This window comes from Pelodiscus sinensis, chromosome 16 (assembly GCF_052426305.1).
Source record: "Pelodiscus sinensis isolate ZL-2025 chromosome 16, ASM5242630v1, whole genome shotgun sequence".
NCBI classification, from domain to species: domain Eukaryota; kingdom Metazoa; phylum Chordata; order Testudines; family Trionychidae; genus Pelodiscus; species Pelodiscus sinensis.
The window spans coordinates 26,029,065-26,054,386 of record NC_143067.1 but is presented as its reverse complement, the minus strand read 5'-3'; the positions used below and the strand labels follow the sequence as shown (position 1 = coordinate 26,054,386).

At 52.4% G+C, this 25,322-nt stretch overlaps 1 protein-coding gene across 1 annotated transcript; it reads left to right on the top strand.

The window, feature by feature from the left end:
* The first annotated feature begins 19,358 nt into the window (after positions 1-19,358).
* IL17B (interleukin 17B) lies at positions 19,359-25,273 on the top strand. The gene is made up of 3 exons (XM_075900224.2): positions 19,359-19,473; positions 21,904-22,238; positions 22,675-25,273. The coding sequence occupies exons 1-3, from the start codon at positions 19,453-19,455 to the stop codon at positions 22,934-22,936; spliced, it is 618 nt and encodes a 205-aa protein (XP_075756339.1). The 5' UTR covers positions 19,359-19,452; the 3' UTR covers positions 22,937-25,273.
* Positions 25,274-25,322: the final 49 nt, after the last annotated feature.

The following is a 25,322-nucleotide window of genomic DNA, read 5'->3' as shown; positions in this document are numbered from 1 at the left end:
GGTTAAGTTCAGGATTAGGGTAAGTGTTTAGCATTAAATTTAGGTTCAGGGTTCAGTTGGAGATAGGGTTTATGGTTAGTGTTAGAGTTTAGGGTTAAATTTAGGGTTAGGGTTAGGTTATTGTTGGGTTAGGGTTACAGTTTCTGGGTTAGCATTACGGTTAGGGTTAGAGTAAGGGTTAGCGCTTAGGGTTAGTGACTATGGTTACCCTAACCCTGATCCTAAACCCTAACACTAACCCTAACCCTAAACATCAATCTTAACACTAACACTTTCACTACCCTAACTCTATACCCTGATTCTAAACCCTAAACCCAAACCCTAATCCTAACTCAATCCAAAATATAACCCAAACCCTAAACCCTAACTTTAACCATAAACCTAAACCTTAACCCGTAACCCTAACCCTAAATACTCACTCTAAATCTAACTCTAACCCTAATTCTAGCCCCAACAATCAAACCCTAACCCTAACCCCCAAAACTCAAACCACAACCATAACCTTATCTACTAAACCCTAACCCTGAACCCTAATCCTAAACCCTAACCGAAACACTGACTCTAACCCTAACTCTAAACCCTAATTTTACCCCTAAGCCCAACCCAAATCCTAAATCTAACCCTAAACCCTAACCATAACCATAATCCTAAATCCCAACCCTAAATGTAACCTTAACCCAAAATTCTTACACTAATCCCTAGACCCTAACTCCGTCCCTGACCCCAACCCTAAACCCTAACCCTAAACACTAACACTAACCTCTAACCCATAGGTGTGCACAGCACATTTTATTAGGGTGTGCACCCAAAGAATTTTTTAAAAATGTACTCTTTGACCCCCATTAGCCACGCCTCTGGGGGTAATACTTTTGGGGCAATATGGACATATGACCAGAAATAAAAGGTGTCATGTGACCCCTTCCCCAAGGTCTTTTCCCACCATCCTCTTACCAATAGGGATTAGTTTGGCCCTCACCAGTCTCCCTCCCCCATGCAACTATCCTGCAATTCCTTTAACCCAATGTGTGTGACATTAACTCGGGGCGTGGTGAGGCTGGGGGAAGTGTCCCCTCTCAGAGTTTCCTCCCATGAGCACAATAAATTTTGTGTTGTGCACTAGTACTGAGTTTGTGGCTTGTTTGGATGTGCCACTGTGGCACCCAATATATTAATAAGTATCTTATAAACCTCTACCCTTTCCCTCTGCTGCCATATCTCCTCCCCTTGCTCCATCAGCTCCCCTGGTGCCTGCTGCCTCCCCGCTCCCCAACACCTCACCCACCTCTGCTGTCCGGACTCCTGCCCTTCTCACTGCCCTCAGTCCTCCTTCAACCTGCCCCCCTCCACCAGCCCTTCTCTCCCCTGTGCCCACTCCTCCAGTAGCCCCACTCTGATCATGTGAGCTACCCCTCCTCATCCCCTCTCCTAACACCTCCCACTACACACCTGCCCTGCCTCTCTCCACTGGTGCTGGTCCCTCCCCTGCAGGTGTCTGCCCTTCTGCTTCACCCCCAGAATCCCCTGGCACCTGCACCTCCCCTTACCCTGTACCCTCCTAGTGCCTCCCCCTTCCCTCACTGCCCCTGCCTCCTTTGGCCCTCTTTTTCCCTGATGCCCACTCGCTCACCACCCTCTGCCCCCATTCCCCTCATGGCTCTGTGCCCTCACACATGACTTGCTCCATCCCAGCCTTCCTCATGCCCACCCCTTCTTTCAAACCTTCTCCCAGAACCTCCCCTTCTCCTCTCTAACCCCCCCAAAGCTCTTCCCCTCTCCTCTCCTAGCATCATCCTGTCCCCCCTCTCACTGACACTTCCCCTCCTGCCCTTTTCCTCATTGTCTCCACTTGGCCCCCTGGCATTTCTCTCTCTCCTCCACTCTGTCCCTTGGTGCCTTCTCCTTTCTTCTCCTGACCTGCCCCCCTCCCCTCAGCACAAGTCCCTTCCTCTCTGACCCTTTCCCCCTATTTTTACTTCCTCCTCCAGCAGCCGCCAGCTGGTCTGTAACAGAGTTCTAGGGTCACCCTGACTGTTGCCCTGACTGTCACCCTTCTGGTGCTCCCCCTACTCTGTCTTTTAGGTTTCTCAGCCCCCTTCTGGGCCACAAACCCCCACCCCGCAGTCTCTGGTTCCCAAAGTTCCGGCAGTCTCCCCATCACTTGGTGCCTGCACCGGGTCTGACTCATAGAGTTGCCAGGTGTCCGTTTTTCTACTGGACAGTCTGGTTTTTGGGCCCTCTGTCTGGTAAAAAAAATCCAGAAAATACCGGACACATGCAATGTCTGGTATTTCCTGGTTTTCTGGCTGGGTGCCAGACTGAAGCCTGGCGGTGGCGGGGGGAATAACTTGAAGGTGGGGCGCAATCGGCACTGGGAGCCTCTAGTGCCCCCCCTGAGCGCGGGCCCCCCCGAGCCCAGCAGTGCTGCCCCGACCCAACCCCCGCCCCACCCCCCAGCTGTGCTGCTTCCGAGCCCAGCCAACCCCCGGCCTAGCCGCGCTGCTCCCATCCCCTGCCTGGGGGTGGGCACACCCCCTGCCTTCCCGCCCTAGGTTTAAACTTACCTCACTTGCTGGGGAGGCGGTGTGACGATTCTGCTCCCTGCCACCTGTTTTCGTGTTGTCCTAAGACCCGCCAGTTTTAGCCACGCATGCTTGGCAAACCCTGCACAGTGTCTATTCCTCAGCGCACCAGGGCGGCCCTTTGAAACATTAGGGTGTGCCTGGGCACACCTGGCACACTCCATGCGCACGCCTATGCTCTAACCCTAATCCTAATTCAATCCTAAACATAAACCAAACCCTAAACCCTAATCCAACCATAAAAATAACATTAACCCTAACTGTAATGCTAACCCTGAAACCCTAACCCTAACCCCAACCCTACCCTAACCCAATCCACAACACTAACCATAACCCTAAACCCAGACCCTAACCCTAACCATAACCCTTACCCTAAACCCTAACACTAAATGTAACCGTTACTCTAACCCTAATCCTAACACTATCCCTAACCCATCCCTAACCCTAACCCTTCAAAGCACCGTGTGCTTCTGGCAGGTAGGGAGGAGGCTTCCCGCGCTCCCCTGCCCCCAACCCCTAATTGGCTTAGGGGCAGGAGAGTGAGGGAAATCTCCCACATCAGGGGCATGAGCACATTGGAGGAATGTGGGGTGGTGGCAAAGGCACTCCCTCACCCCCAGACCAATCATTTTCTGGGGGTGGGGAACTCAGAAATATTTTGGCCATGCTCCTTCCACACAATGCCCCACCCCTTCCACTAGATGCCCCGCCCTTTCTTGTGCAGCCTGGGGCCACTTCAAAAATTTCTGAAGTGGTTCCCAGCAAAAAAGTTATTGCCCACCCCTGGTTTAGGGTTAGGGTCATGGTGAGGGGTTAGCGTTAGGGCTAAGGTTAGGGTTTTGGCCCTGCATTTTCAAGCGGGCTGGGGCTGCAACAGGCAGGGAGCCCAGCCTGCTGGCCAGGAGACACTTGAGTGAACTCCTCCCAGCCAGTGCCTGCCTCTGGAACCCCGACTCCATCCCCCAAATCACCATCCAAACCATCTGCCCCCTCTGCCCCAGGTGACAATTCCCTCCCAGATTCTGTACCCCTGCTACACTGCTCCTCCAGGCCAGAATACTCTCTTGTACCCACACTCCCTCCCTGTCCCTATACCCCAATCCCCAACACAGGTCACAATCCCCTACTCCACCCAAACTCCCTCTCAGATCCCACACCATCTCCTGTACCCCAGTCCCCTTACCCCGCACACCCTTCTACACCGAACCTCCAACCTGCACCCCACAACCCCTCCACAGACAAAATGCAGCCCTTGACCACTTACCAAAATCTTGGCGCGCCCCCCCCCACCAAAAATTATTGCCCATTCCTGCTTTAGGGGCTACGAGTTAGGGTTAGAGTTATGGTTGGATTAGGGTTAGCATTAGTGTTAGTGTTAAGGTTTTAGGATTAGGGGTTAGAGTTATGGTTAGAGTTTAGGGTTAGGTGTTAGGGTTTAGGGTTAGGGTGAGGTTCGGGGCCAGGGTCTGGATTATGGTTTAGGGTTAATTTTTAGGGTCAGGGTTAGGGTTAGAGATAGGGTTAGGGATAAGGATAGGAATAGGGTTAGGGGTTAGGGTTAGGAGTTTGCTATTAGGGTTATGGTTAGGGTTAGTGTTGTTTAGGGTTAGGGTTTAGGTTTAGGGTTAGCCAGCTCTGTCCATCAGCCTCAGATGAGTTCACTGCTTTAGCCATCCGTGTGCTAGGTTTTGGGTTCTCAGAACCACCAAGGAGGTTATGAACAAGTGGCAGGGGGCTACAATATTCCTCTCCTGCCCATATTGCTAAATGACAGGAGCCCCAAGTAGGCGCTGGATAGATGGAACAAAGTACCAGTATGGAAAAAGATGGGAAACATGATCCAAGAGTAATGGTCCCAGTGCCTCAGTAACATGACTGAAAGCTCTTTGGGGCTCTTCCAAAGGCACTTGGGTACCAGACAGACAAATGGATAGACAGACAGCGAGCGAGAGAGACAGAGAGATAGATGCCTGTTGTACTAATTTTTATGATTTTTATACTCTTCACCTCTGCTTCTTTAATCCTGACTGTTGGTGAACTGCTTTGAGCCATTCCGTCCCTCTTCCCCCGGAGCTTTCTGAGTGTATCTGCTGTGCAGAAAGCTCCTCTAGCTTGTGGGTAGTTTTCCTTCTCCTCTGGCTCCTTCTTTGCTCCTGTGCCCTCTCCCCCCCACACACACTTGCACATAGCCCCCACCCATCTCTTTCACTGACGGGCTGGCTCCAACTGAAATGCAAATAAACTCTGCCATTAAACAAATGCTATAATTAGAAACCAGGTTTCCTAAATGAAGTGAAAAATGTAACGTTACCCTCTGTTTGTTCGCTGGATGCTCTAGTCTTGTTCCATGACCCAGAAGGGTCATGCCCCGTGGTTTCTAAGAAGCCTTAATAAGGTAATGTTTAGGAGGTTACTATCTTTACAACTCTTGTCTTATTACGACTTGGTAAGAAAAACATTTGGGGCAAAGCACACTTCCAAGGAGAAGGTTTGTGGGTTTTTTTACTGCTCCACTGAGGTGCTGTGGAAGGATGCTTCTTTACAGAGGGTTCAGTTTCAGATGATCCTTGGCTGCTCTATTACTCTACTCCTTAACCTTTGTCCCCCGACCTCCCTGGAGGGCCACGAAAGCCTGGGTGGTCTCATTTGGCTCTAGGCTTCAAGGCCAGCACTGAGCTGATTGAAAATAGATTCCTGTACAATTTCCTCCTTCCCTATCCCCAGGACGAGGAAGGGATCCAGCAGGAAGTGGGGCCCAGCTGACATGGAGAAATGTGCCCATGGAGATCTGTAGGGGTGTGTGTGTGGCTCCATAACAATCCCTTATTTTCCCTGTATTTTATGCAGCCCTCAGTTGAGAGCAGTGTCTCAGCTCTCAGGCAATGTCTACACTATGCTACTATGCAAGTGGGATGTGCCCATAGCCCCCAAACCATCTGGTGAAAACATCACTCTCATCCTCATGGGATTGTGTTATGCCTCCCACCCCACAATCCCAGTAGGAAGGCTGCCTGCACTAACCTCACTGGGAATGCTGCATCTGGGCCAACGTGCACATCAGGTCCTGCTACCAGACAGGGATCCCCCTGATTCGCTAAAGGGGGGCTAGTAGAGGAGACTGTAGGTCTCAGGGGATTGGTCAGCCATTAGGGAAGGTTTCACCACTAGGTCACCAGAAGTGGGAGTGATGGGAAGTCCTTACAATCCAGTGATTGGTGGAGGTGTGTAGCCAAGAAAGGATTGGGAAAGCTGGCCTTGATGCACCTCTTCTGTGGCTCAGCAGAAGAGTCCGGCACCCTGCCCCAGGACTACAGTCACTAATGATGTAACATAAAAGAGAAGGATCCTGGCCCTTAGCATACGCTGGTGAGTTAGCAGACACAAGGAAGAGGGCAGGCCTTTGTTCAAGGCACCCAAGCAAGCTCCTCTTGGAGAGGATGAACAGGCATAGGACAAGGTGCGTGTGTGCACTGAACTTGGCTGTACTTCATATAAAGAGCACAGACTATGATAACAAAACTCCCGCTCCAGCAACTCCAAGTTAATGTGCAAACACACTACATTTATGACCTCTGTATCTGCCACATGACATCAGCTAGGACTGATGCTAAATATGAGTCAATAGTGTGATGCTGTTGCAAAAAAAGCAAACATGATTCAGAGATGCATTAACAGGAATGTTGTGAGCAAGACACGAGAAGTCGTTCTTCCACTCTACTCTGCACTGATTAGGCCTCAGTTGGAGTATTGTAACCAGTTCTGGGCACCACATTTCAAGAAAGCTGTGGAGAAGAGCAACAAAAATGATGAAAGGTCTAGAGAACATGACCTATGAAGGAAGACTGAAAGAACTGGGTGTATTTAGTTTGGAAAGGAGAAGACTAAGAGGGGACATGATAGCAGTTTTCAGGTATCTAAAAGGGTGTCACAAGGAGGAGGGAGAAAAATTGTTCTCCTTAGCCTCTGAGGATAGGACAAGAAGCAATGGGCTTAAACTGCAGCAAGGGAAGTTTAGGTTGAATATTAGGAAAAACTTCCTAACTGTCAGGGTGGTTTAACACTGGAATAAGTTGCCTAGGGAGGTTGTGGAATCTCCATCTCTGGAGATATTTAAGAACAGGTTAGACAGACAACTATCAGGGATGGTCTAGACTGGACTGGGTCCTTCCATGAGGACAGGGGACTGGATTTGATGACCTCTCGAGGGTCCTTCCAGATCTATTGTTCTATGATTCTATGACTGTTCTGAGAGAGATGTGGGTTTCTCAGCCCATACATAATTAAATGTAACCAAAGGCAGAAGCTGGCATCCTTGTTCCTCAATTGCATGTGCTCTCTAGATTAAATGTGGGAAGGCCGGGGTGATTAATGTGCATATTGGGGTCAGCGTTGCTCAGCAGGGTCACCCCGAAACAGGACTGCACATGGTGGGGGGAGAGGGAAGCCTTTCACCTGGATGTCTGCTCTTCAAATCCAGTCCAGGCTGGTAAGGCACCAGAAGTTGTCACCAGCGGGTGGCTGTGCTTTGGGTGTGTGGCATTTCATAATTTCAGGCGGTTCCCCAGATGACAGTTGACACCCTTGTGGCTGCCTCAGTGGAAGGCTGGGACCTGAGGTAACCTCTGGGGTGAAAGAGGCTTTCAGTCTCCAGGACCCCATCCGTCCATAGCCTTTTTGCTAATGGGTATAACTACGCTGCCACAGTGGCTTTCATCACGTCCTCTCCTCTCCCCTAGGAATTGAGACCCAGGCAGCAGCATCATTTGAACTAACTTTGAACCAGTGACTTGAGCTGTGACTGCTTCTTTATGTGATTAGCCGTCCCTTATGCCACCAGGCCTTGTCCTGCCGTGCCAGCAGGGGGCAAACATTTAGGCTGTGTCTAGACTACATGCCTCTGTCGTCAGAGGCATGTAGATTAGACACATAGGCAAAGGCAAATGAAGCCGCGATTTAAATGATCGCGGCTTCATTTAAATTTACATGGCTGCCGCACTGAGCCGACAAACAGCTGATCAGCTGTTTGTCCGCTCAGCGCGCTAGTCTGGACGCTCCCCTGCCGACATCAAAGCCCTTTGTCGGCAGCCCCATTATTCCTCGTAGGATGAGGTTTACCGGGGCTGCCGACAAAGGGCTTTGATGTCGGCAGGGGAGCGTCCAGACTAGTGCGCTGAGCGGAAAAAACAGCTTATCAGCTGTTTGTTGGCTCAGCGCGGCAGCCATGTAAATTTAAATGAAGCTGCGATCATTTAAATCGCGGCTTCGTTTGCCTTTGCCAAAACAACAAATCTACATGGCTCCGTCGACGGAGCCATGTAGTTTAGACGTACCCTTACTGCGGCACAGGAAAGCACTAGACCAAGCTACCTGAGCAGACAAGGGGACAGCTAGCCAGCTAGAGAGTTGGAAAGGATTGTGGTAGGAGATTGCTTAGTGTCCCACACCTCTCAATCAGTGCTGTAGCCTTGGTCTTTTCTGCCCTAGGAAATTACTTACTTGGGCTTCTCCCCACAAGCAAAACAAAATCTCCACAAGAAAGCCCCTCAGACTCCAAAGTGATGCCTTTTATCACCAGTTCTGAAGATCCTATGTCCTGGAAGAGATTCTAGCTCCTTCAGAGCTCCTTCCAGCCTGGCTCTGCCCAGTGGGAGATCAGACTGTATAGATCAGCTGGCACCAGGTGCCAAAATGGCACTGAAAGCATATAGCACTCCTGGGACATGGCTGGCTGTCAGCATGGCTGGCTGAGGGCACGCTGCGTGCAGAAGGGGAAATACCCCAGCACAGAATCAAACTGAGCCAATTGTAATGGCTGCTCCTTGAAGCTGCTAAACCCCTACAGGAATGTCAAAACCGGCCCAGGCGTGGTCTTAGAGGGCAGCTGTAAAATAGTGCCATCTAATGGTTGGACCTGGTTGGGCAACGTGGGAACAGATCAACTCAGGGCCATTAGTGGTGAAGTGCTTGCCCAGGGGTTGTGTGATTTGTTTGGCAGGAGAGCGCTTAACGAGGAGTTTAACAAACTACCTCAAAAATCCCCATGGTTCAAGTTAACGGTTTGAAGTGAGAACCGGGAACTGGCTCCGATGTAAATGTTAGGGTGTCTGTGGCCCATAAAACCTTCCAGCAGCTGAAGTCATGGCTGGTATTGCTCAGTGCACTGCTCCTTTGTCTCGGCAGACACAGGACCAATTAGGGAATGGTGTGGAGGCTTAATTTAGAAAGGCATCCTGGCTGGCGGCACAGCCAATGCTGCTGGCAGATGGTAGAGGCATGAGCAGCAGCAAAGCCTAGATGGGAGAACAACAGAAGGGGATGTAGAAAGAAGTGGGTAAAGGTATCTGCCCACCTGTAGAGTCCTCCCCGTCTCTGTGGTGACAGAACTGGAGCAGCAGCCAGTTGTGGGTGCAGTAAGGCAGAGTGATGGAAGCACACGATGGAAGGGAAGTGTAGAAAGGCCAGGGGTGCGAGTGACCAAGAGTCATTCCCATTTGGTTCTGTCTGTAGCCCCCATGAATGAGTGACAGGAGGTTCATTCATCCTTTGATGACAGGTACCAACAGCCAATTACTCTGCTCAGCTGGTGCTAATGGGCCTCCATTTGGCAGTCTCAGCAAAGACCCATGATACTAAATGAGCCCTAAACTGAACTTTGCGCTCCTCCATATTGCTGGTCTCATAGCAGGAGGGTGGGAAACGTGTACTCCTGCTGTGCCTCTTCTGGAGCTGCAGAGATGCATTATCAGCAGGTCTTCTGTGCTTATGTAGGTGCATCTTGTCCAGTGATCACGAGATAGGGAGGTTTGAGGTGCACCTGCTGGCCAGAAACATCCAAATCTGCAGAGCATTAATACAGATTAGCAGCTGTGCATTCCCCGGCAGGGCATATGTATGTGTGGCTGCTATGGACATGCATGTATGTTTGTGTGTGGTCATAACACATGGCTGTATAGTGCAGAGGCATCCTGCACACAGCCAGGGCTGCCATGCTGCAGTGCCTAAGGATGCATGGATGAATTGTGAGGAGTCTGTAGCTGCAGAGCTACCATGTGCCTTGTGCTGTTTGGCTGGTTTTCCTTTCGCTGACTCTGCTTCGGTCTCGCTGGGAAGCCGGGGGAGGGGCGGCGACACCATTAGCCCGGCCTGGCTCAGTTTCTTTCCCAAGGCACTTTGCCTCCTTCCCTTCTGCCCTAGGACATTTCTGTAAAGGGAAAATGGCTGGGCAGCCGAAGACTACACCTGCCTTCTTCAGTCCCCTCAGCCCCAGGCCTGAGGTGGGATGGAAGCAGTGTACCGGGGCCTCTGCGTGGGTCTCTTGTGAAGATCAAAAGCAAGACAGAGCACTCAGGGCCCTGCTGCCCTTCTGCATTTCCACAGCTGCAGCTGATTATTGCTGAGACTCCGGTAACCCGTTACTCCTGGAACATCAAGCCTGGGCTTTGAAAGGAAACAGAAACAAGAAGTGGAAGCCAGCAGCCATCCCTGCATCCATACAGAGACCTGAGAGTGTGGCAGGGACTCCGAGTGCATAGCGCCAGGCAGCCCGGGGGATGCTGATTCAAGGGGGTCTAACAAAATCCCAGGCACCTCAGCTGGGAAGGTTCCCATGGGCCTGGCTCATCCTCTGCAGAGATGTGCTGCTGGCATCCAGCTCGGAGCTGCAGTCCTGCCACAGTAAGAGCCAGGTGGGCAGCTGTGGGGAGCTGCTCCTGCAATGGACCCTCCACCTGCCCAGGATGAAGAGCCCGAGCAGGCCCAGGGCAGCTCCACAGGTCAGACCTCTGGCCAGGCCACTGTGGAATCCAGCTAGAGAGCCATGGGGAGGTATGGTGGACCCTCTACTTGCCCACAGCGTGTGGGTGGGTGGGCTGAGAGCAGCTCCTGGCCGTGTCCCCTCCCCCCCCCCCCCCCAGCTCTCTGCCTAGCTGAAGGCAGGTAGAAGGTCTGCAATGCTGGCGGGCTCCTCACAGCTGTTTATGCTGCTCTTCCCGACCAGGCTCCAGTGCAAGGGGAGGTACCTACGAGCCTCAACCCAGGGTAGGGCCCTGCAAATCAAGGGATCCCCGCATTCATGGACACAGACAGTCACCAATAATTGCTGTGGGTCATGAAGCAGATGCAGATACACATGTCTGTATCTGCGCAGGGCTCTACCCTCTAGGATTGGCCTTCCAATGAACTTTCCAGGCCTCAATCGCAGCCACATGAACTATCAACTCGTTTTGGCCCTGCAGGGCCCACCCTATGTGTAACAGTCTGATGAGGCCTGGATGTCGGCTAGTGAGGGATTTCCATAGATGACATGTGGGTCGCACCAATTGCAGGCACCCAGCCCTAGGAATGGGAGGGGATGATACCCAGGAGCCTAATCCCAAGTGAACAGCCTTTCCTTGGCAGCGGCTCATAGCTGGGGGAGGGAGGGCTATGGAAGGAGGAAGGAAACTGCTAGGATGATCTAGAAATAAGCAGTCCAAGCAGGTTTTTTCCACCAGGTGCTCAGTATCAAAACACAGCAAGAGGAGGAAACAAAGAGACAGAACAAAGCATGTGCAGTGGGAAACCTGCGTGTCTGGAACTCGTAACCGGCGACATGCTGTAAACGCTGCCCTGGTGATAAATGCACTGGAGCTGCGGCGGCAGGATGTGCTGGAACCCTGGCGCCATTGCAGACATGCTGTTTATTGACAACAGAGATCGTTTTTCTTCCTTAGGTTCTGAGAGCCTCCTCCCACCAGGGCCCGTGTGACTGCATTGCCAGGCGTGTGCCTGTGCCGGATTTATGCACAAGCCAAGGAAGCTCCAGCGTAGGGCCTCAGATTATGAAGGGCCTCTAAATACAAAAATATTACTACAGGTAGGACCTCCCTGGTCTGGCACCCGCGGGACTTAAGTAGTTCTGAGTTTGCCAAACCAGAGGAGATCAAGGCTCCCCTCTCAGCTGTCAGCCCTGCTTCCACACTGGTCCCTCCACTCCCAGCCCTGTCGGGACTGCACTCCTGTCTGGGGACGGGGGTTTGCTCCCCACCAGGCTGGGGGTGCCAGGCCCTGCTGTCTCCAGTTTGGCCAGGGCTGCACTCCCTGCTGTGCTGGCCCTGGACAGGGCTGCACTCCCTACTTGGCTCACTTGGCCAGAGCTACGCTCCCATGTGCTGAGCCCACTGCCTGCAGCCCTAGCCGGGGGTGCATTACCAGCCCCAGCCGGAGGCTCTGCTTTCTACCACACCACTTCACTGCTGCTGGGGCTGGCCAGCCAGGGCTCTCTAATCCAGCATGTTGCTAGGCCAGAGAGTCCCAGATTTTAGAGGTGCAACCTGTAGTTTTTAGTTGCATCCTCACCTATGTACTGGTATAGATGCAAATATACAACTTAATTATTTATATTGTCATTGTCCTTTCTGTTAGACTATTCACATTTTTGGCAATATTCTGGGGCCTCTTAAACTTGACATGGCTTAGTGCTTTAGCGTGTCTTAATCCATCTCTGGTCGTGTCAGGAAGTTTGAAGCAGAACAGAAATGGTGCATTTCGACACCCCATAGGAATAGGAAGACTTGGCTGTTATCTAGTGTAGTGTGTCCAAGGATCTCAAGGCAATTTGCAAACATTCGTAAGTGTTAGGTCAAACTTCACAGTTTGCCTGTGAAAGACGCTGAAGATCCTGACAGGCAGAAGCAAAACTATCCCAATTGTACAAAAGCAAATTAGACCCCCGGGAGATTTAGTAATTAGGCCAAAATCATACAGCAAGGCTACTTCTAGACTGGCATGATTTTCCGGAAATGCTTTTAACGGAAAAGTTTTCCGTTAAAAGCTTTTCAGAAAAGAGCGTCTTGATTGGCACGGACGCTTTTCCGCAAAAGCACTTTTTGCGGAAAAGCGTCCGTGGCCAATCTAGACGCGCTTTTGCGCAAAACAAATCTCAGCTGTCTACACTGGCCCTTTTGCCCAAATGGGAGCAGCATAGTGTTTCCGCAAAAAGCACTGTTTTCTTTCAGTAGGAAGTCAGTGCTTTTGCGGAAATTCAAGCAAGTGTAGACAGCTGGCAAGTTTTTCCGGAAAAGTGGCTGATTTTCCAGAAAAACTGGCCAGTCTAGACACAGCCCAAGTTAGTAGCAGAGCTAGGACTGGGACCCGGAAGTTCTGGCTCCTAATCCCCCTGCACTAGTTGCTAGGCCACCCTAAAAATGACATTCCATATCAGTGCCTATAGTATGTTTAAAGCTCTGCTACTCAAAGTTTGTGGATTAACTAAACAGCAACAACATCAAGGCCAAAGATAAAGTGATACTAAAATCCAATGGAAATTGCATGGGAAAAGCCTTCCGGTTGTGGGTGGGAATCATTGGGGAATGCAGCTGTAGGCAGCGGGACTTGAACCCCTACCCTCTTCCATTAACTAATGCCCAAGGGAGGGCACAAAGAGGGCACTGACCTCAACCTAGTGCCAGTAACAAATTCCTGGCTCCCTCGCCAGACAGGACACATCTCTGTGTTTATGTAACTAAAGGAGTCTGCAGAATTAAGTGCTTTGCCTTTTTTCCCTTTTTTGAGAATGGGGCGTTTAATTCCCACAAAACAATGTTCTTGTCGAACAAGCTTAAAATAAGCTCTTTTGGCCAGAGCTGCTCGCGCGTGCTCGCATGGCAAGCAGCAGTTTGTGCAAATAAGGACTTGAGCAAAGAGCCCCCAGGCTACACAGGCTAGGCCAGCTACTACCTGCTGTGGGAGGATGGTCAGGCAATGACTGGTACAGCTGAAAAGTCTCTGAAAGGCCCCAGGTCCTCCTCCTCCCCAGCTGGCTGCGCTTTTCATGGACTGGGATTTGTGCTGTATGTGGATTTGATGGACAGAAAATGTTATTCCTGGTCCAGAGGTGAGAGCCTCTCAGCTCCTGCCATTCAGATCCCTTATCCTTGCGAGAGCAGAGCTAGGCACCTCGTCTGTTAACCCTCTTCCTGTTCCCTTCTTATGCTCTGTGAGATGTGCACCTTCTGCTGGTTTAGTCCTTTAACCTGCAACTACAAGTTCAAAGTCCAAGGGAGACTGACTGAGCCTTCAGTTTGCCAGACCAGAGGAGATAATTGCAGTTTACTGTCTGAGAGGCTAAGAAAACCCTCAAGGTCCTGTCTCCTTGCTGTGGGTATGAAAGATCCCAGAACAGGTCTCCCAAGAGTTGGAAAGGAGTACATGCCCTGATTGCCTGGCAACCTCTGCTGCACTGGCTGGTCCCCCCTACCCAAAGAATGAGTGTTTCTGAGCATTGGGTGCCTAGCACATTGGGCTCCTTTGGCACGAATGGCCATTCTTGGGAGGTGGCTGGATTCAGATCTCTCCAGCTGCCCCTTCCAAACAACCAGCTGCTCTCTGAATTCTAGAGCTCCTGAGACTTCACACCTTCAGTTTACATGCTTTTCTCAGGAATACCCTGGCCAGTTCCTTCCTGATCAGCCACCACAATGGTATCTTGCCTTCTTGCTCTCATTTAGAGCAATCTAATGCAGGACTCTCAGAATGGCATATGTAACTGTAGGCTGTTGATGCAGAGCTGCATTCATTACCCATAGAGTCTCAGTCAGTGCATGTGTACCCACAGACACTGTGCATGTAATTGCACATGCAAATACACCCAAGTATTTTTGTCCATGCAATTCTAAAAATTTGGGCCTTTCTCTCTAATACTAGTCATGCTACTGGCTGGTGGGCATGGCTAGTCTTACCGATGCCATCTGTTGCCACCTCGGTTTGCCATGTACTCCTTCACCCCATTGCACTGGTTATGGCCCCTAAATGCACCTCTGGTCTGCAGTGGCATCAGCCCTTTCTCCTTTGGGTGATCTGACCCCCCCTCTGCCACTCACAGCTAAAACAGAAAGTACCCAAAGGCCAGCACATTAAGCCAAAGTCACTATAGCCTGTTGGTGCAGTCATTGGAGGCAAAGTTTCCTTTTCCTAGCAGGGCCGAGGCTTTGGCCACCTTTGGCTCAGCAGAGGAGGCTGGGCCCAGCTCAGGAGAGAGGCCTGAGAGATTTGGTTCTGCAGGTCCCCAGATGTTCAGACTTGATATGGTCCCATCTCTAGCTTTTATCTTGACTTTTACCTTTACATTGTCACTTATCGTCAAAACTCCGTAGCTAAGCCAGGGGCAATGGACAAGACCTTGGTGTTTTGTGCAAGAGCTGGAGCGGAAACCCCCAAGCCCTGGCTAAATTCCACCTCCCACACTTACATCCCACCTCCCTGAAATCCTCACCAGCACGATCTCATTTCTCCTAAAAATGTCCAACACTGATGGAAAAGAGCAAGTGGTTCCTGTAGACACAATTTGTAAAGTGCTTTGGGATCCTTTGGGAGGAAAAGCACAATGGATGTGTGCAAAGTTATTAGCGGGTTAATTACAGAACTGAAACAAATGCTTTCTACAGAACAAGAACCCAGCTCTGGCTATCAGCGTGGACTAGATTAAGCAACAAATAGCAAAGTGGATATGCTAATGGGGTTGCATGATATAAGATGCACATTGGACTTAACTTTTTTGCTTCATCTGTCCTCTTTCTTACAATTCTTCAGGTTGGTGCTTTGTTTTCAGAAGGGGTCCTGGCGACCCCCAAAGGCCACAAGCATTTTTCCACTGGGAGGGGCACGTGGAAAGTCAATGGGAGCAAGTGGAAACTAGGAATCCCCAGTACTGGCTGATGATAGCAAGAATTTTATGTTAACAAATTAAAACAAACAGCTTGGGCCAGAGCTTGCTGCCCCAGCTTTAGGGCACATGCTGCTCTCTAATTATTGGGCAGAGGCCAACTTTCTATGGGGCATGCTATCCAGGGTTGTTTCACTGGTCCAGCTGATACTGGCAGCCTTTGGAGAGAGGATAGCAGGCTAGCTGGACCTAAGACCGGCTCCAATCTAGCAGTTCCTAGCAAGACGGGAGTGATGGAGTGTGCGGCGGGTGCGCACAGCCAGGAGTCTGGTGACATATCCAGAATGCTGAAAGGGCAACGTTAGGTGTCAGCAGAACCATCTTTAAAAAGGTGAATTGTCCTGTCACATGTCCTCTCTGCTCTGGTCTAGGGGGTGGGTGCAGCTGGCAGAAGTGGGTTCCCCTTAGAACGCAGTGATGGAGCAGACCAGTGAGCCCAGCCAGCCCATCTCCTTGTTCTCCATCCATGCCAGTTTTAAACATCACCCTGTGGTTTCCACCACATTTCCCTGCAGCCTGGCCTAAGCAGCAGTGACCCTGAGTTTCACCTGCTTACTGCAGGCGTACGCCTGCTGGCCCATTCTCCTACATTGCCGCCCTCGCTCCCTCAGGGGCTGAGAGCAGCAGCCAGCCCAGCAGTGCCAAAGACAAAACCCTGGCTGGAGAGCAGCCCCCAGAATCTGCCCCTCCCACAGAGCCAGGCTTTGGTCACCGCCTGGAAAAACGTCCCCTTTTCTTCTTTCCGGAGAATGGAAGAAACTACCACCCCGACTTATCAAATTTGGCTATGTCTGAAAAGCCTCATTTCCTTTTCACCAAAAAAGATCAAAACCGGGTAATTGGCTCCCAAAGCAGATGCCTCTGAGCCTCTCTCATGTGTAAACAGCATTTCCAAGTGTTGATACAATCCAGACTGCTGCCGCTGTTAAAGCATCCCAAGTATTCCCAAGGCACAGATGACCGCAGAGGCTGCAGGCTTTGGGGCTGCTATAGGAACATGCCCTGGACAGTGGGGTATGTGCCCCTGAGGTGATCCCAAGGCACCAGTGGTGGGGCTCTCTTGGACACTGGTGGATCCCATTCAAACCCCTGCTGGAGCAGTCGGGGACAGGACCAGTGGCAGGAGGTCTGGAGTGATATACTGGAGCCTCTAGGCCAGGGGTGTCCAAACTTTTTTCAAAGAGGGACAGATTTGATGAAGTGAACATGCGTGAGGGCCGACCATTTTGCCTGACATTCTTTGAACCATTAAAATTAAATGCAAATTAACTATTTTATGCAAAGTTTATTGCAAACGACATACTTTTCATTTCGTCACATGGATGACAAATCTAAACAGGTGTTAAATCACTCTGCCTTTCATATCTGAAGGCCAGATGAAAAAAAAAAATCCAGGAAGCTGAAATATATGTCAGGAACATTGTAAAGTACATTACATATTATTGGTAATAAAGGTTATCTGTCAACTTTTAAGTTCAAAAAATATGAACAGGAACATAACACCAAGTATACATGTTGTGTCCAAATATAACTGATTTAGACCAACTGACATTAACTGAGATTTTACAATGTATTCTTCTCAATACATATGGATTCGTTGGGGGCCATAAAAGATAGATATTGCCAAATTACCTGGGGGGCCATATTAAACCAGAACACGGGCCGCAATTGGCCCGAGGGCCGGACTTTGGACATGCCTGCTCTAGGCACTAGCCCCACAAGCATCTGGATATTAGAGACAGGATGCAACTGGAGCCATGTCCCTGAGTGTGCTGCAGCCCTAAGGATCATTTCCTCCGTGGCCTTCCTGCAGCATCCCCTGTGGGTAGATACCTAGTGCTCACACCCGGAACTTGATGCACCACCAGTTGGTGGCCAGAACAGCTGCCAACCTTTGGGCTAGACATGGTCTTGAACCTCAGATTTTGCAGTGCTCCAGCTTGCAGGGTGTTTGGGGTCAGCCCAGTCCATTAGAGGCAGAGGGATCCACTAAAGTGTGGGCCTGATTTGATTTCAGAGTGTGGCATTTGGGGCATTTGATATGGAGCCCCGGTCTATAGCCCGGGCCCCTCGGCGCTCATGTGCTGTGCAGTGAGAGGGCTTGGCAGCAGGGCCCTGGTGGCATCAATGGTAGGAGAAAAGCTGGATCATGTGACCCAGTGCAGCTCAGGAACCGAATGGCAAAGAGAAGGGACAACACGTGATGCTTTGATAAAATTGCCTTAGGGCTGCCCATTCTGGGAGAGTCCTTTGGAGCCCAAAGGCAGCAGCCTGGGTTCAGGCAAACTGGATTCCAGCCTGGCCATTGCTACCAGGTTTGAACAATGAGGAGCCCTGTGGCATCGAAAAGAGCAACAGATTTATTTGGGCATAAGCTTGTGTGTGTAAAACCCCGGGAATTAACGCCCAAATGACTTCTAGTCTCTAAGGTGCCACCGGACTCTCCTTGCTTTTGCAGATACAGGCTAACATGGCTTCCCTCTGAGCCGTGTTACAGGTTTGAAGCAGTCGGAGTCAGCAGCAAAGAGCCACGAGGGGGGCTGCTCTGTCCGGGTCCACTTGGAGCGGGGAAAAGGCTGAGGTAAAAGGTGCTTGGGACACATCAGCTTTTTCTTATCATTAGGGCCACACGTGGCAAGGGAAGGTGGAGGGTGGGAAACCCTAAGAGACACAGAAGCCACCAAATTCTGCTTTCCAGCATCCATGCCAGTCGGGGGGGGGGGGGGGGGGCGAGAGGGTGGATGAAGGGGGGGGAAGCGTCCAACTAGTTGGCTTTAAAATAGCACCATCTTGTGGCGAAACCCAGACATGACCACTGCACACAATGGTAGCTCTGCTGGTAATCAGACCTGGGCTTACTGGAGGGGAAGAGAACCTGCCCCACCCCAGGGCACAGATTCAGGCCCTAATTCCTGGCCTGGCAGGAGCAGTGGAGGAAGGGACCAGGCATAGCACATAGATAGATCGTTGTCACGAACACGTGGCCAAGCCGGTGCCTCCTGAAAAGGGCCGTGGAGGCTCCTCCTGGGGTTACAAAGCAGGTCAGGCCTCCTCTGATGAGCATTAGACATTTCTCTGCAATCCCAGGAAGTATTAAACCCGCCCAGGAGATGCAGGGCAGCTTTCCTTACGCTCTGGCCTAAGGTCCCCGAGATCCCACTTCTGCCTTGCTTGTCCCCCTGCTACCACTAGCTCCAAAGCCAGGCCTCTGCCCTGCTGCTGTGCCTTGCAAACACCTTCATTTCCTCAGACAGAGCCACTCCATTGTCTGCAGCGCTCAGGGGAAAGGGCAGGGCGGGTTTAAACCAAGCCACCGATAGCAGGGTGGACATGAACAATAACACCAACTAGCCAGACCTTTCCACTTTCCTGCCTCAGCTCCTGACCTGAGCTGACATGGCTGGAGTCACCACTCAGCGCCCTTCTTCGGCCATGGCAGGAGGCACCCTACTCCTAGGCAAGGAGATGGGCTACTCTAGGCTCTCAGCTCATTAGCGGAGGAAAGCAGCAGGCCAGCTAAGCTCCTGAGCCATGCCATGCACCAGGAGCCATCTCTCCAGGCTTCTCCCTTTATGACATTCAATGCAGCTTGCCAGGCACCAGACTGCCACCCCCGTGTCTCACACAGGCCACCACACAGATAAGACCTTCTACTAACTGCTCCTCAGCCGAATTCAAACCCTCAGCCTAGAAAGGAGCCTCCACGTCTGGGGAAGGGCCATGACGGCAGCATTCAAAGCCAGGACTAGAACTCAAGGTCCCTGCTCCCAGTCCTGTGTTCCAGCCCCTGCCCTACAAGCCTGCCTGAAACACGCTACAGCCCATCTGCATGGCACAATCTCTCCTTTCCAAAGGCACCCCAGGGAAGTTTGCCTTCAGCCAGCCCTGCTGCTGGGGCTGCAGGTATTTAAGCAAACACAGCCTGTGAGCTAGCGCTGTCATCAAGGAGCACGTGGGCCATGGGGCACCCATGTTCCGCCCGCAGCACCAGACAACACCAGGCATTGTCCCTTCTGTCAACACCCAGGCTGGCACCTGGGGAAAGCTCATTGTGCTGCCAGACCCACCCCCAGGCGCTGCAGAGATTAGGGGCTGGTGCTTTGCTTTTTAAATCGCCTGGCTCATCCTGTTCCCGTCACACTGTGGCGAGGAGTCTCCGCGTTGCCCTCTGTCATGGACTGGACTACATCCCTGGTAGGTGCCTGGGCTGCTTTCTCTACATTTGGTGCTTTATTTATTCTCTGTTTAGTTTGGGCTGGTTGGGTTTGTTTGCTTTGGAAACAGGCACTCCGCCTGAATGAGTTATTGCTCCCCATGTCTGGGACAAAACAGACACAGAGCCTGTGGGCTGCAGAGATTCCAGTGCAAAGGGGCTATCTCGATAGCTCCTGCCTAGGGAATGTCTTGCATTGAGAACTCCTTTCAACCCCAAGCATCCCTAGCACTCTGCAAGCTATGTTACATGGAATCATGTCACCCAGCAATGAAATGCAGCCACCTCTGGGAGTGGACATGGCAGCTGTTTAACTAGGCACAATGCCACACCCCAATTGTTTAGGACAGGGAATGAAGAAGATTCTTGTATCCTGTTGTAACTGGGAACGACATATAGAAACAGGGACTTTGTTTACTGTTGGGAAGCTTAGCCTGCCTTTTATGGATGGGGCTGAAGGGAGAAGTGGGAGAGGCATTGCCAAAGAACCCTGGGCTGGACACAGGAGAGAGGGAGCAGAGGTGAATGGGGAAAGGGCAAAGCACTGGCTCACAACAGGCAGAGGAGAGAGAACTCAGGTTATGAACTGTGCCAAGAGAATGGCGCAGGGTGGGTGCCTTGGTAGCCCAGGGCCTGAGGGCTCAGGGACTCTGGCAGCCCCCTGCTGCCACAAGGAACAAGCAAGGAATGGCGTGCTGGGGGGATGCACACCAAGAGGTTACGGGGAAGAGTTTGACTAGCGATTATATTATTCAGTGTTTCTGCTCTAATGCACTTTTCAGCTCAAACAGTCTGCAAGCCCTGCACATATGCAAGTTCCCTACGGCAATGCAGTCATGTCTGGGGTACGGTGCAAACAAACAGACCACCTAGCAATGCACAGCTGTAATCCAGGGAGGGGAAGGGCATTTTAGTCAAGGGGAAACAATAGACTTTCTCCTAGCATGGCCATCACCTCCATATACAACAAACATGGCCTGGGGCTGAGGGCCTGATAATGAAGACAGAAAGCTGAACACAGCTCCTTTTATCTGCCTGAGAGAGACTGTGCTCAGGCAGCCTCCCCTGGGGCTGGGGTACTGCTGTCCCTGTCAGGATTTGCTCTGGAGGGGCGGAGTATCCCAGGCGAAGCCTACACAGAACACTGCAGCAGCACAGCACTTCAGAGTAGACAAGTCCTACAGCAATGGGAGGGGTTCTCCATCACGGCAGCAAACCCACCTCCCCCAGGCGGTAGCTCGGTTGACACAAGAACTCTTCCATCCACCTAGCACTGGCTTACTGGGACTTATGTCGGCTTCACTATGTTGCTCAAAGGTGGGGATCCTTCATGCTCTTGAGCCACCTAGCTGAGTTGATCTAATTTCCTGCTGTTGGCCTGCCCGCCTGCGGTTATCAGACTTAGAACCCCTCGCCCCATTGATAATGACGACAAAGGGCCCACTAGAGATGTAACTGGGGGGACTGCAGATGTGCAACACGCATCCCTGTGTCCTGATCTGCCTCTGGCACAGCTGTGCACTCAGCACTGACAGTCCAGGGTGGGCGCATTTCACCCAGTGAAGCAAGACTGGCCTCTGTTACTCTATAATCCTTTCCTCCTCCAGGCTCTGCCATGCCAGCCCGGCAGACAGGGGTCAAGAAAATAAACAGGACAACGCTCTTTGGCCTTAAGGGGTGAACCTGTGAGAAGCCCTTTCTAGAACATCAATAAACCGACCCGACACAGGAACTAACCTACCTGTGCAGCTCAGGGAGTTTGTCCTTTCTGCAAAAGGCCTCCCGCTACATCATTTCAATGCCCAGGTGCTCACAGTGTGCTGCTAGTCAGCCTGCCTAGTTTAGGAACCATTGTGGGGCTCTCCCCACTAGTAAGTTGGAAATGTTGTCAGCTGCTGGGACCTAGGAGCAAGGCTGGAACCAGTCAGCTGCCCCCTGTACCCAGCCAGCATAATGGGCACCTAGGGCTGCAACCTTGCAGGTGGTGCCTACAGGAAACGCCCTCTCCAGGAACTTAGATTTCACAGGGCATTGTGCCCACAGACATGATCAGTGATAGTTTGCATTGCTGGAACCCCCTCCACCTGCCAGGCTGAAAGCCAGGTCCAAAGCAGAGCCCGTCTCTTTAGACCCACTTTATGGAAGCACAGAGGCTGAGTGTCTTACCCATGGTCACCACTCCGGAGTGGAAAACGGGAGTCCTGCTGCCTTAGCCGTTTTTTACCACCAGACCCCCATACCGCCTCTCCTCCCTCACAACCCTCTGGGACATTCCAGTCCTGGCAGGGTCGATGATTCCTAGGACAGAACATTGTTCTGTTTCAGCATAACCTCCCTGGGCTCTGGGAGGAAGTGTTCCTGATGCTGGACAGTGCCTGGAGAGTCACACCCTGTCCTGGCTTCCTTCTCAGCTTCTCTTCTGTGTGCTTGTCATCTCCTGTCCATGGGCTGACTCAGCCACCAAACCCAAGGATCAAAGCAAGGGAGCGAAAGAAAAGAGGAAAGGACCAGCTAGGGATGAGCTCCAGCTGCCAGAGGCACAGGCAGCTGTCCCTGACCCTATGCTCAAGGGGGACTCCAGGATCTCCGTGGACAGCCCTTACATTCTGCTGGAGGATTACGAGCAGAGCATCCAGGAGATGGTGAGCCAGCTGTGGAACAACTCGGAGCCAGCCGACAGCATGTGCCAGGTCAACCTGAGACTCTGGAGGTCCAATAAGAGGAGCCTCTCTCCATGGGCCTACAGGTGAGACTTCAGGGCAAAGCGCCCCAGGCACTGGCACTGCAAGGGAGCAGGGCAGGGCTCTGCTGTGAAGGGAACCCCCTCCCCAACGCTCAGCTGTGAGCTCCATGTGGGGAAGCCCTGTAGACCCTGATCCATTGGGTGAGCAAGTTACATCCCTGTGCATGTGCCCAGTGCCCCAGATGCAGGCATTGCCCTATCCAGGCCCATTAATGGGCACCCCCCTGCACAGACTGAGCCCACTTGCAGGCTCACTTCCCCATGCGTGCGTTATTGTGCACGTACTGCCCCCTTTCCCTGTGTGCAGGCACTGTGCCCTATGCCCCAAGCAGGCATTGCCACAAACGCACACTTGCCCAAGGCAGGTGACTGGTGCACCAGCGCCCCAGTCCCTGCATTCCCTACAGGCTGCATCAGCCTCACACTCTCTCTTCTCTAGGATCAACCACGATGCCACACGGATCCCAGCAGACATCCCCGAGGCGCAGTGCCTCTGCACTGGCTGCATCAACCCCTTCACCATGCAGGAGGACCGCAGCATTGTGAGCATCCCCATCTACAGCAAGCTGCCCGTCCGCCGGCTCCTGTGCCACACCCCACAGGGCTCAGGAGCCAAGCCCCGCAGGAAGAAGAAGAGGTGCCACAAGGAGTACAAGATGGTCATGGAAACCATCGCTGTGGGCTGCACCTGCATCTTTTGAGGAGAAGAGGAACCGCTCGCCCTTGCTCCTTGCTGGCAGCACCAACCCCTCAGCCTCTGTGCATGGACACCAACTCTCATCTAACCAGCTGCCTCCTCTTGCTGGATCCATTTGGCAAGGGCCCCAGCCCATGCCCAACACGCCTCTCCCACAAGGAGACAGAAGCACTGTGTGTGCAGTGGTGGTGGGATCTGAAGCAAGCAGGAGGCAGCTGCTTAGAGATGGTTTGCCTCTTTGCGCAGCCTCCAGCATGACCACAAGCAGCTGCCACAGGGCCCTCCTCTTTGGGATGCACCATAGGCCATGGCAGCTCAGGGCCCTACAGGGCCAGCCATTCTGCAATGCCCGCACCCCAAGTTAGCTCCTCCAGCCGGAGAATGGGAGCAGGTGGCTGCCGTCCAGGATCTCGCTTCTGCAAGGCTTGGGAGCTGTGCATGGCCCTTGCTGCTTCTGCTCCCTAGGCTCAAGACAGTGCTTCAGCTGCATGGGCCGCCGCCTCCACCTATCTCCAGCCAGCCCCCTTTGCTTAGCAGCCACTCGCCTTGGGGCTCACATCCAGGCACTCGCATTGTTGCACACCCATTCAGGCTAACAGTCCCCAAGTCCAAGGGGCCACCCCTCTCCCAGCCAGGAAGCATGACTTGAAAGGAGGCAATGCTCATGGGCAGGTCCTGAACCACCTCAGGCAAAGAGGCCAGGAGAGGCAGCTCCTCTCTCTATAGCTAGGATGGGGCCACCTACAGCTCCCACGGGTGCCAGGACAGGAGATCCAGTCTGTGGCCAAGCAAACTCTGCAGCTGGGGGGCAGTTGTACCGGATGGTGAGTACAGTGGGCCCTGAGCTCAGCTCACTCCAGCCAATCTGTGAATCTCTGGCCTCATCAGATCCTGATGTGAGAGCACAGACCCTGGTGTAAGCAGCTGATCACTACGGAGCTGGCGTGGCTGCTGAAGCTAAACCCCGTGGTAAGGAACATGCCTTATCTCAGTGCCACACTGGCCGAGCCGTGACCAGCAAGTAACCTGATAGCAGGGTCCGGGTTGGAGCAGGAAGCCTGGTTGGCTGCCAAGGGCCTGAGGGCTTCCAAGGGCAGCTGGCGATAACAAATTGGAGTCCACCATAGAAATCAGCCACGGGGGAGGGACAGTGTCCTGTGGAGAAGGCTGCCATGTCCACCCAGGCATGGAGCATACTAGCCTGCAGGAGCAGAGCAGGCGAGGTCTTGGGATGGGGTCAGAGATCGCTGGGGGCAGGACGTGGGCACAGACAAGCCTAGTTCAGGAACACAGCCAGGCAGTATGGGCAAGGGACTGGTTCCTAGCCGGCCTTTGTGCACTAGACCAAGACTGCCCCTTGGCACAGTGGGACTGTCAATCCCTCCTCCAACCCCAGCTGATCAGAGTCTGTCTCACCTTTGCTAGCCCATGCAATGCCCATTGCTGCAGCCACAGCACCAAATCCAGCTACTGCCCCCTCAGAGTGCAGGGTCTCCTTTGGCTCAGGGAGAGGACATGTGAAAACAGACAAAACCAGGCTGGGACTAGCTTAGCGGTGAGCCTGTGCTGAGCTGGCTAACATTCAGCATCGCCACCACCCTTCACGTACACTGACCAACTCAGCCTCATGTCAGCACTGCAGTACCCACTGTACACTTGGGGAAACTGAGGCAGTGAGGCTTCACCAGTGCCACAGTGCTCCGTTGGCTCCATTTCTACTGAGGAAAGTATTTTCCCCACAGGAAAGAGTGAAGGCCACTACCTCACCTCAGTGGCTTTCCCCTCAGAGCCAGTTCAGACCTTCTGGGCACAAACATTGACCCAAACAGCTTGGGAGCTTTAGCAGGGAAGGTCGGAAGTGAGGCAATGCCCCCAGCACTGTGGCCCTGCTGGAGCTGCAGTTGGCGGGGGCTGGGTTACTTGCTCTGCTCTGTAGCTCAGAAATGGCACTGGAGGATGACAATACGGTGCGTTCCTCACCCCAAGCTGCAGGCACTGCTCCTCAGCCAAACCAACATGGTTCCTTAGCATTTACTTCTCCAGCACACAAGCTCCAGGGCAGGGCCGGTTATTCCTCAAGGGGGAGCCCATGTTCTCTTCTTGTCCCCCCCATAACTATTCCTCAACCCCGACTCCATTAAGGGATGTTGTTGGTCAATTTCCAGCTCTGTTACAACAGGACCTGCCATTCATCAGAGCAGACTTAACTCCTTGTGGGCATGGGGCTGGTGGATGAGACTAGGCCAGGAGACCTTCCCCTCACAAATGGCTCTCAGCTGGAGTGGCACTCACACCAAACTTTCTCGTGGGCACAGCAAGTCTTCCTCCCTCACTCACAGGGCCCAACGCTGCTCATTGAAGTCTGGCTCAGCCCTGCCTCCCCCTGGAGG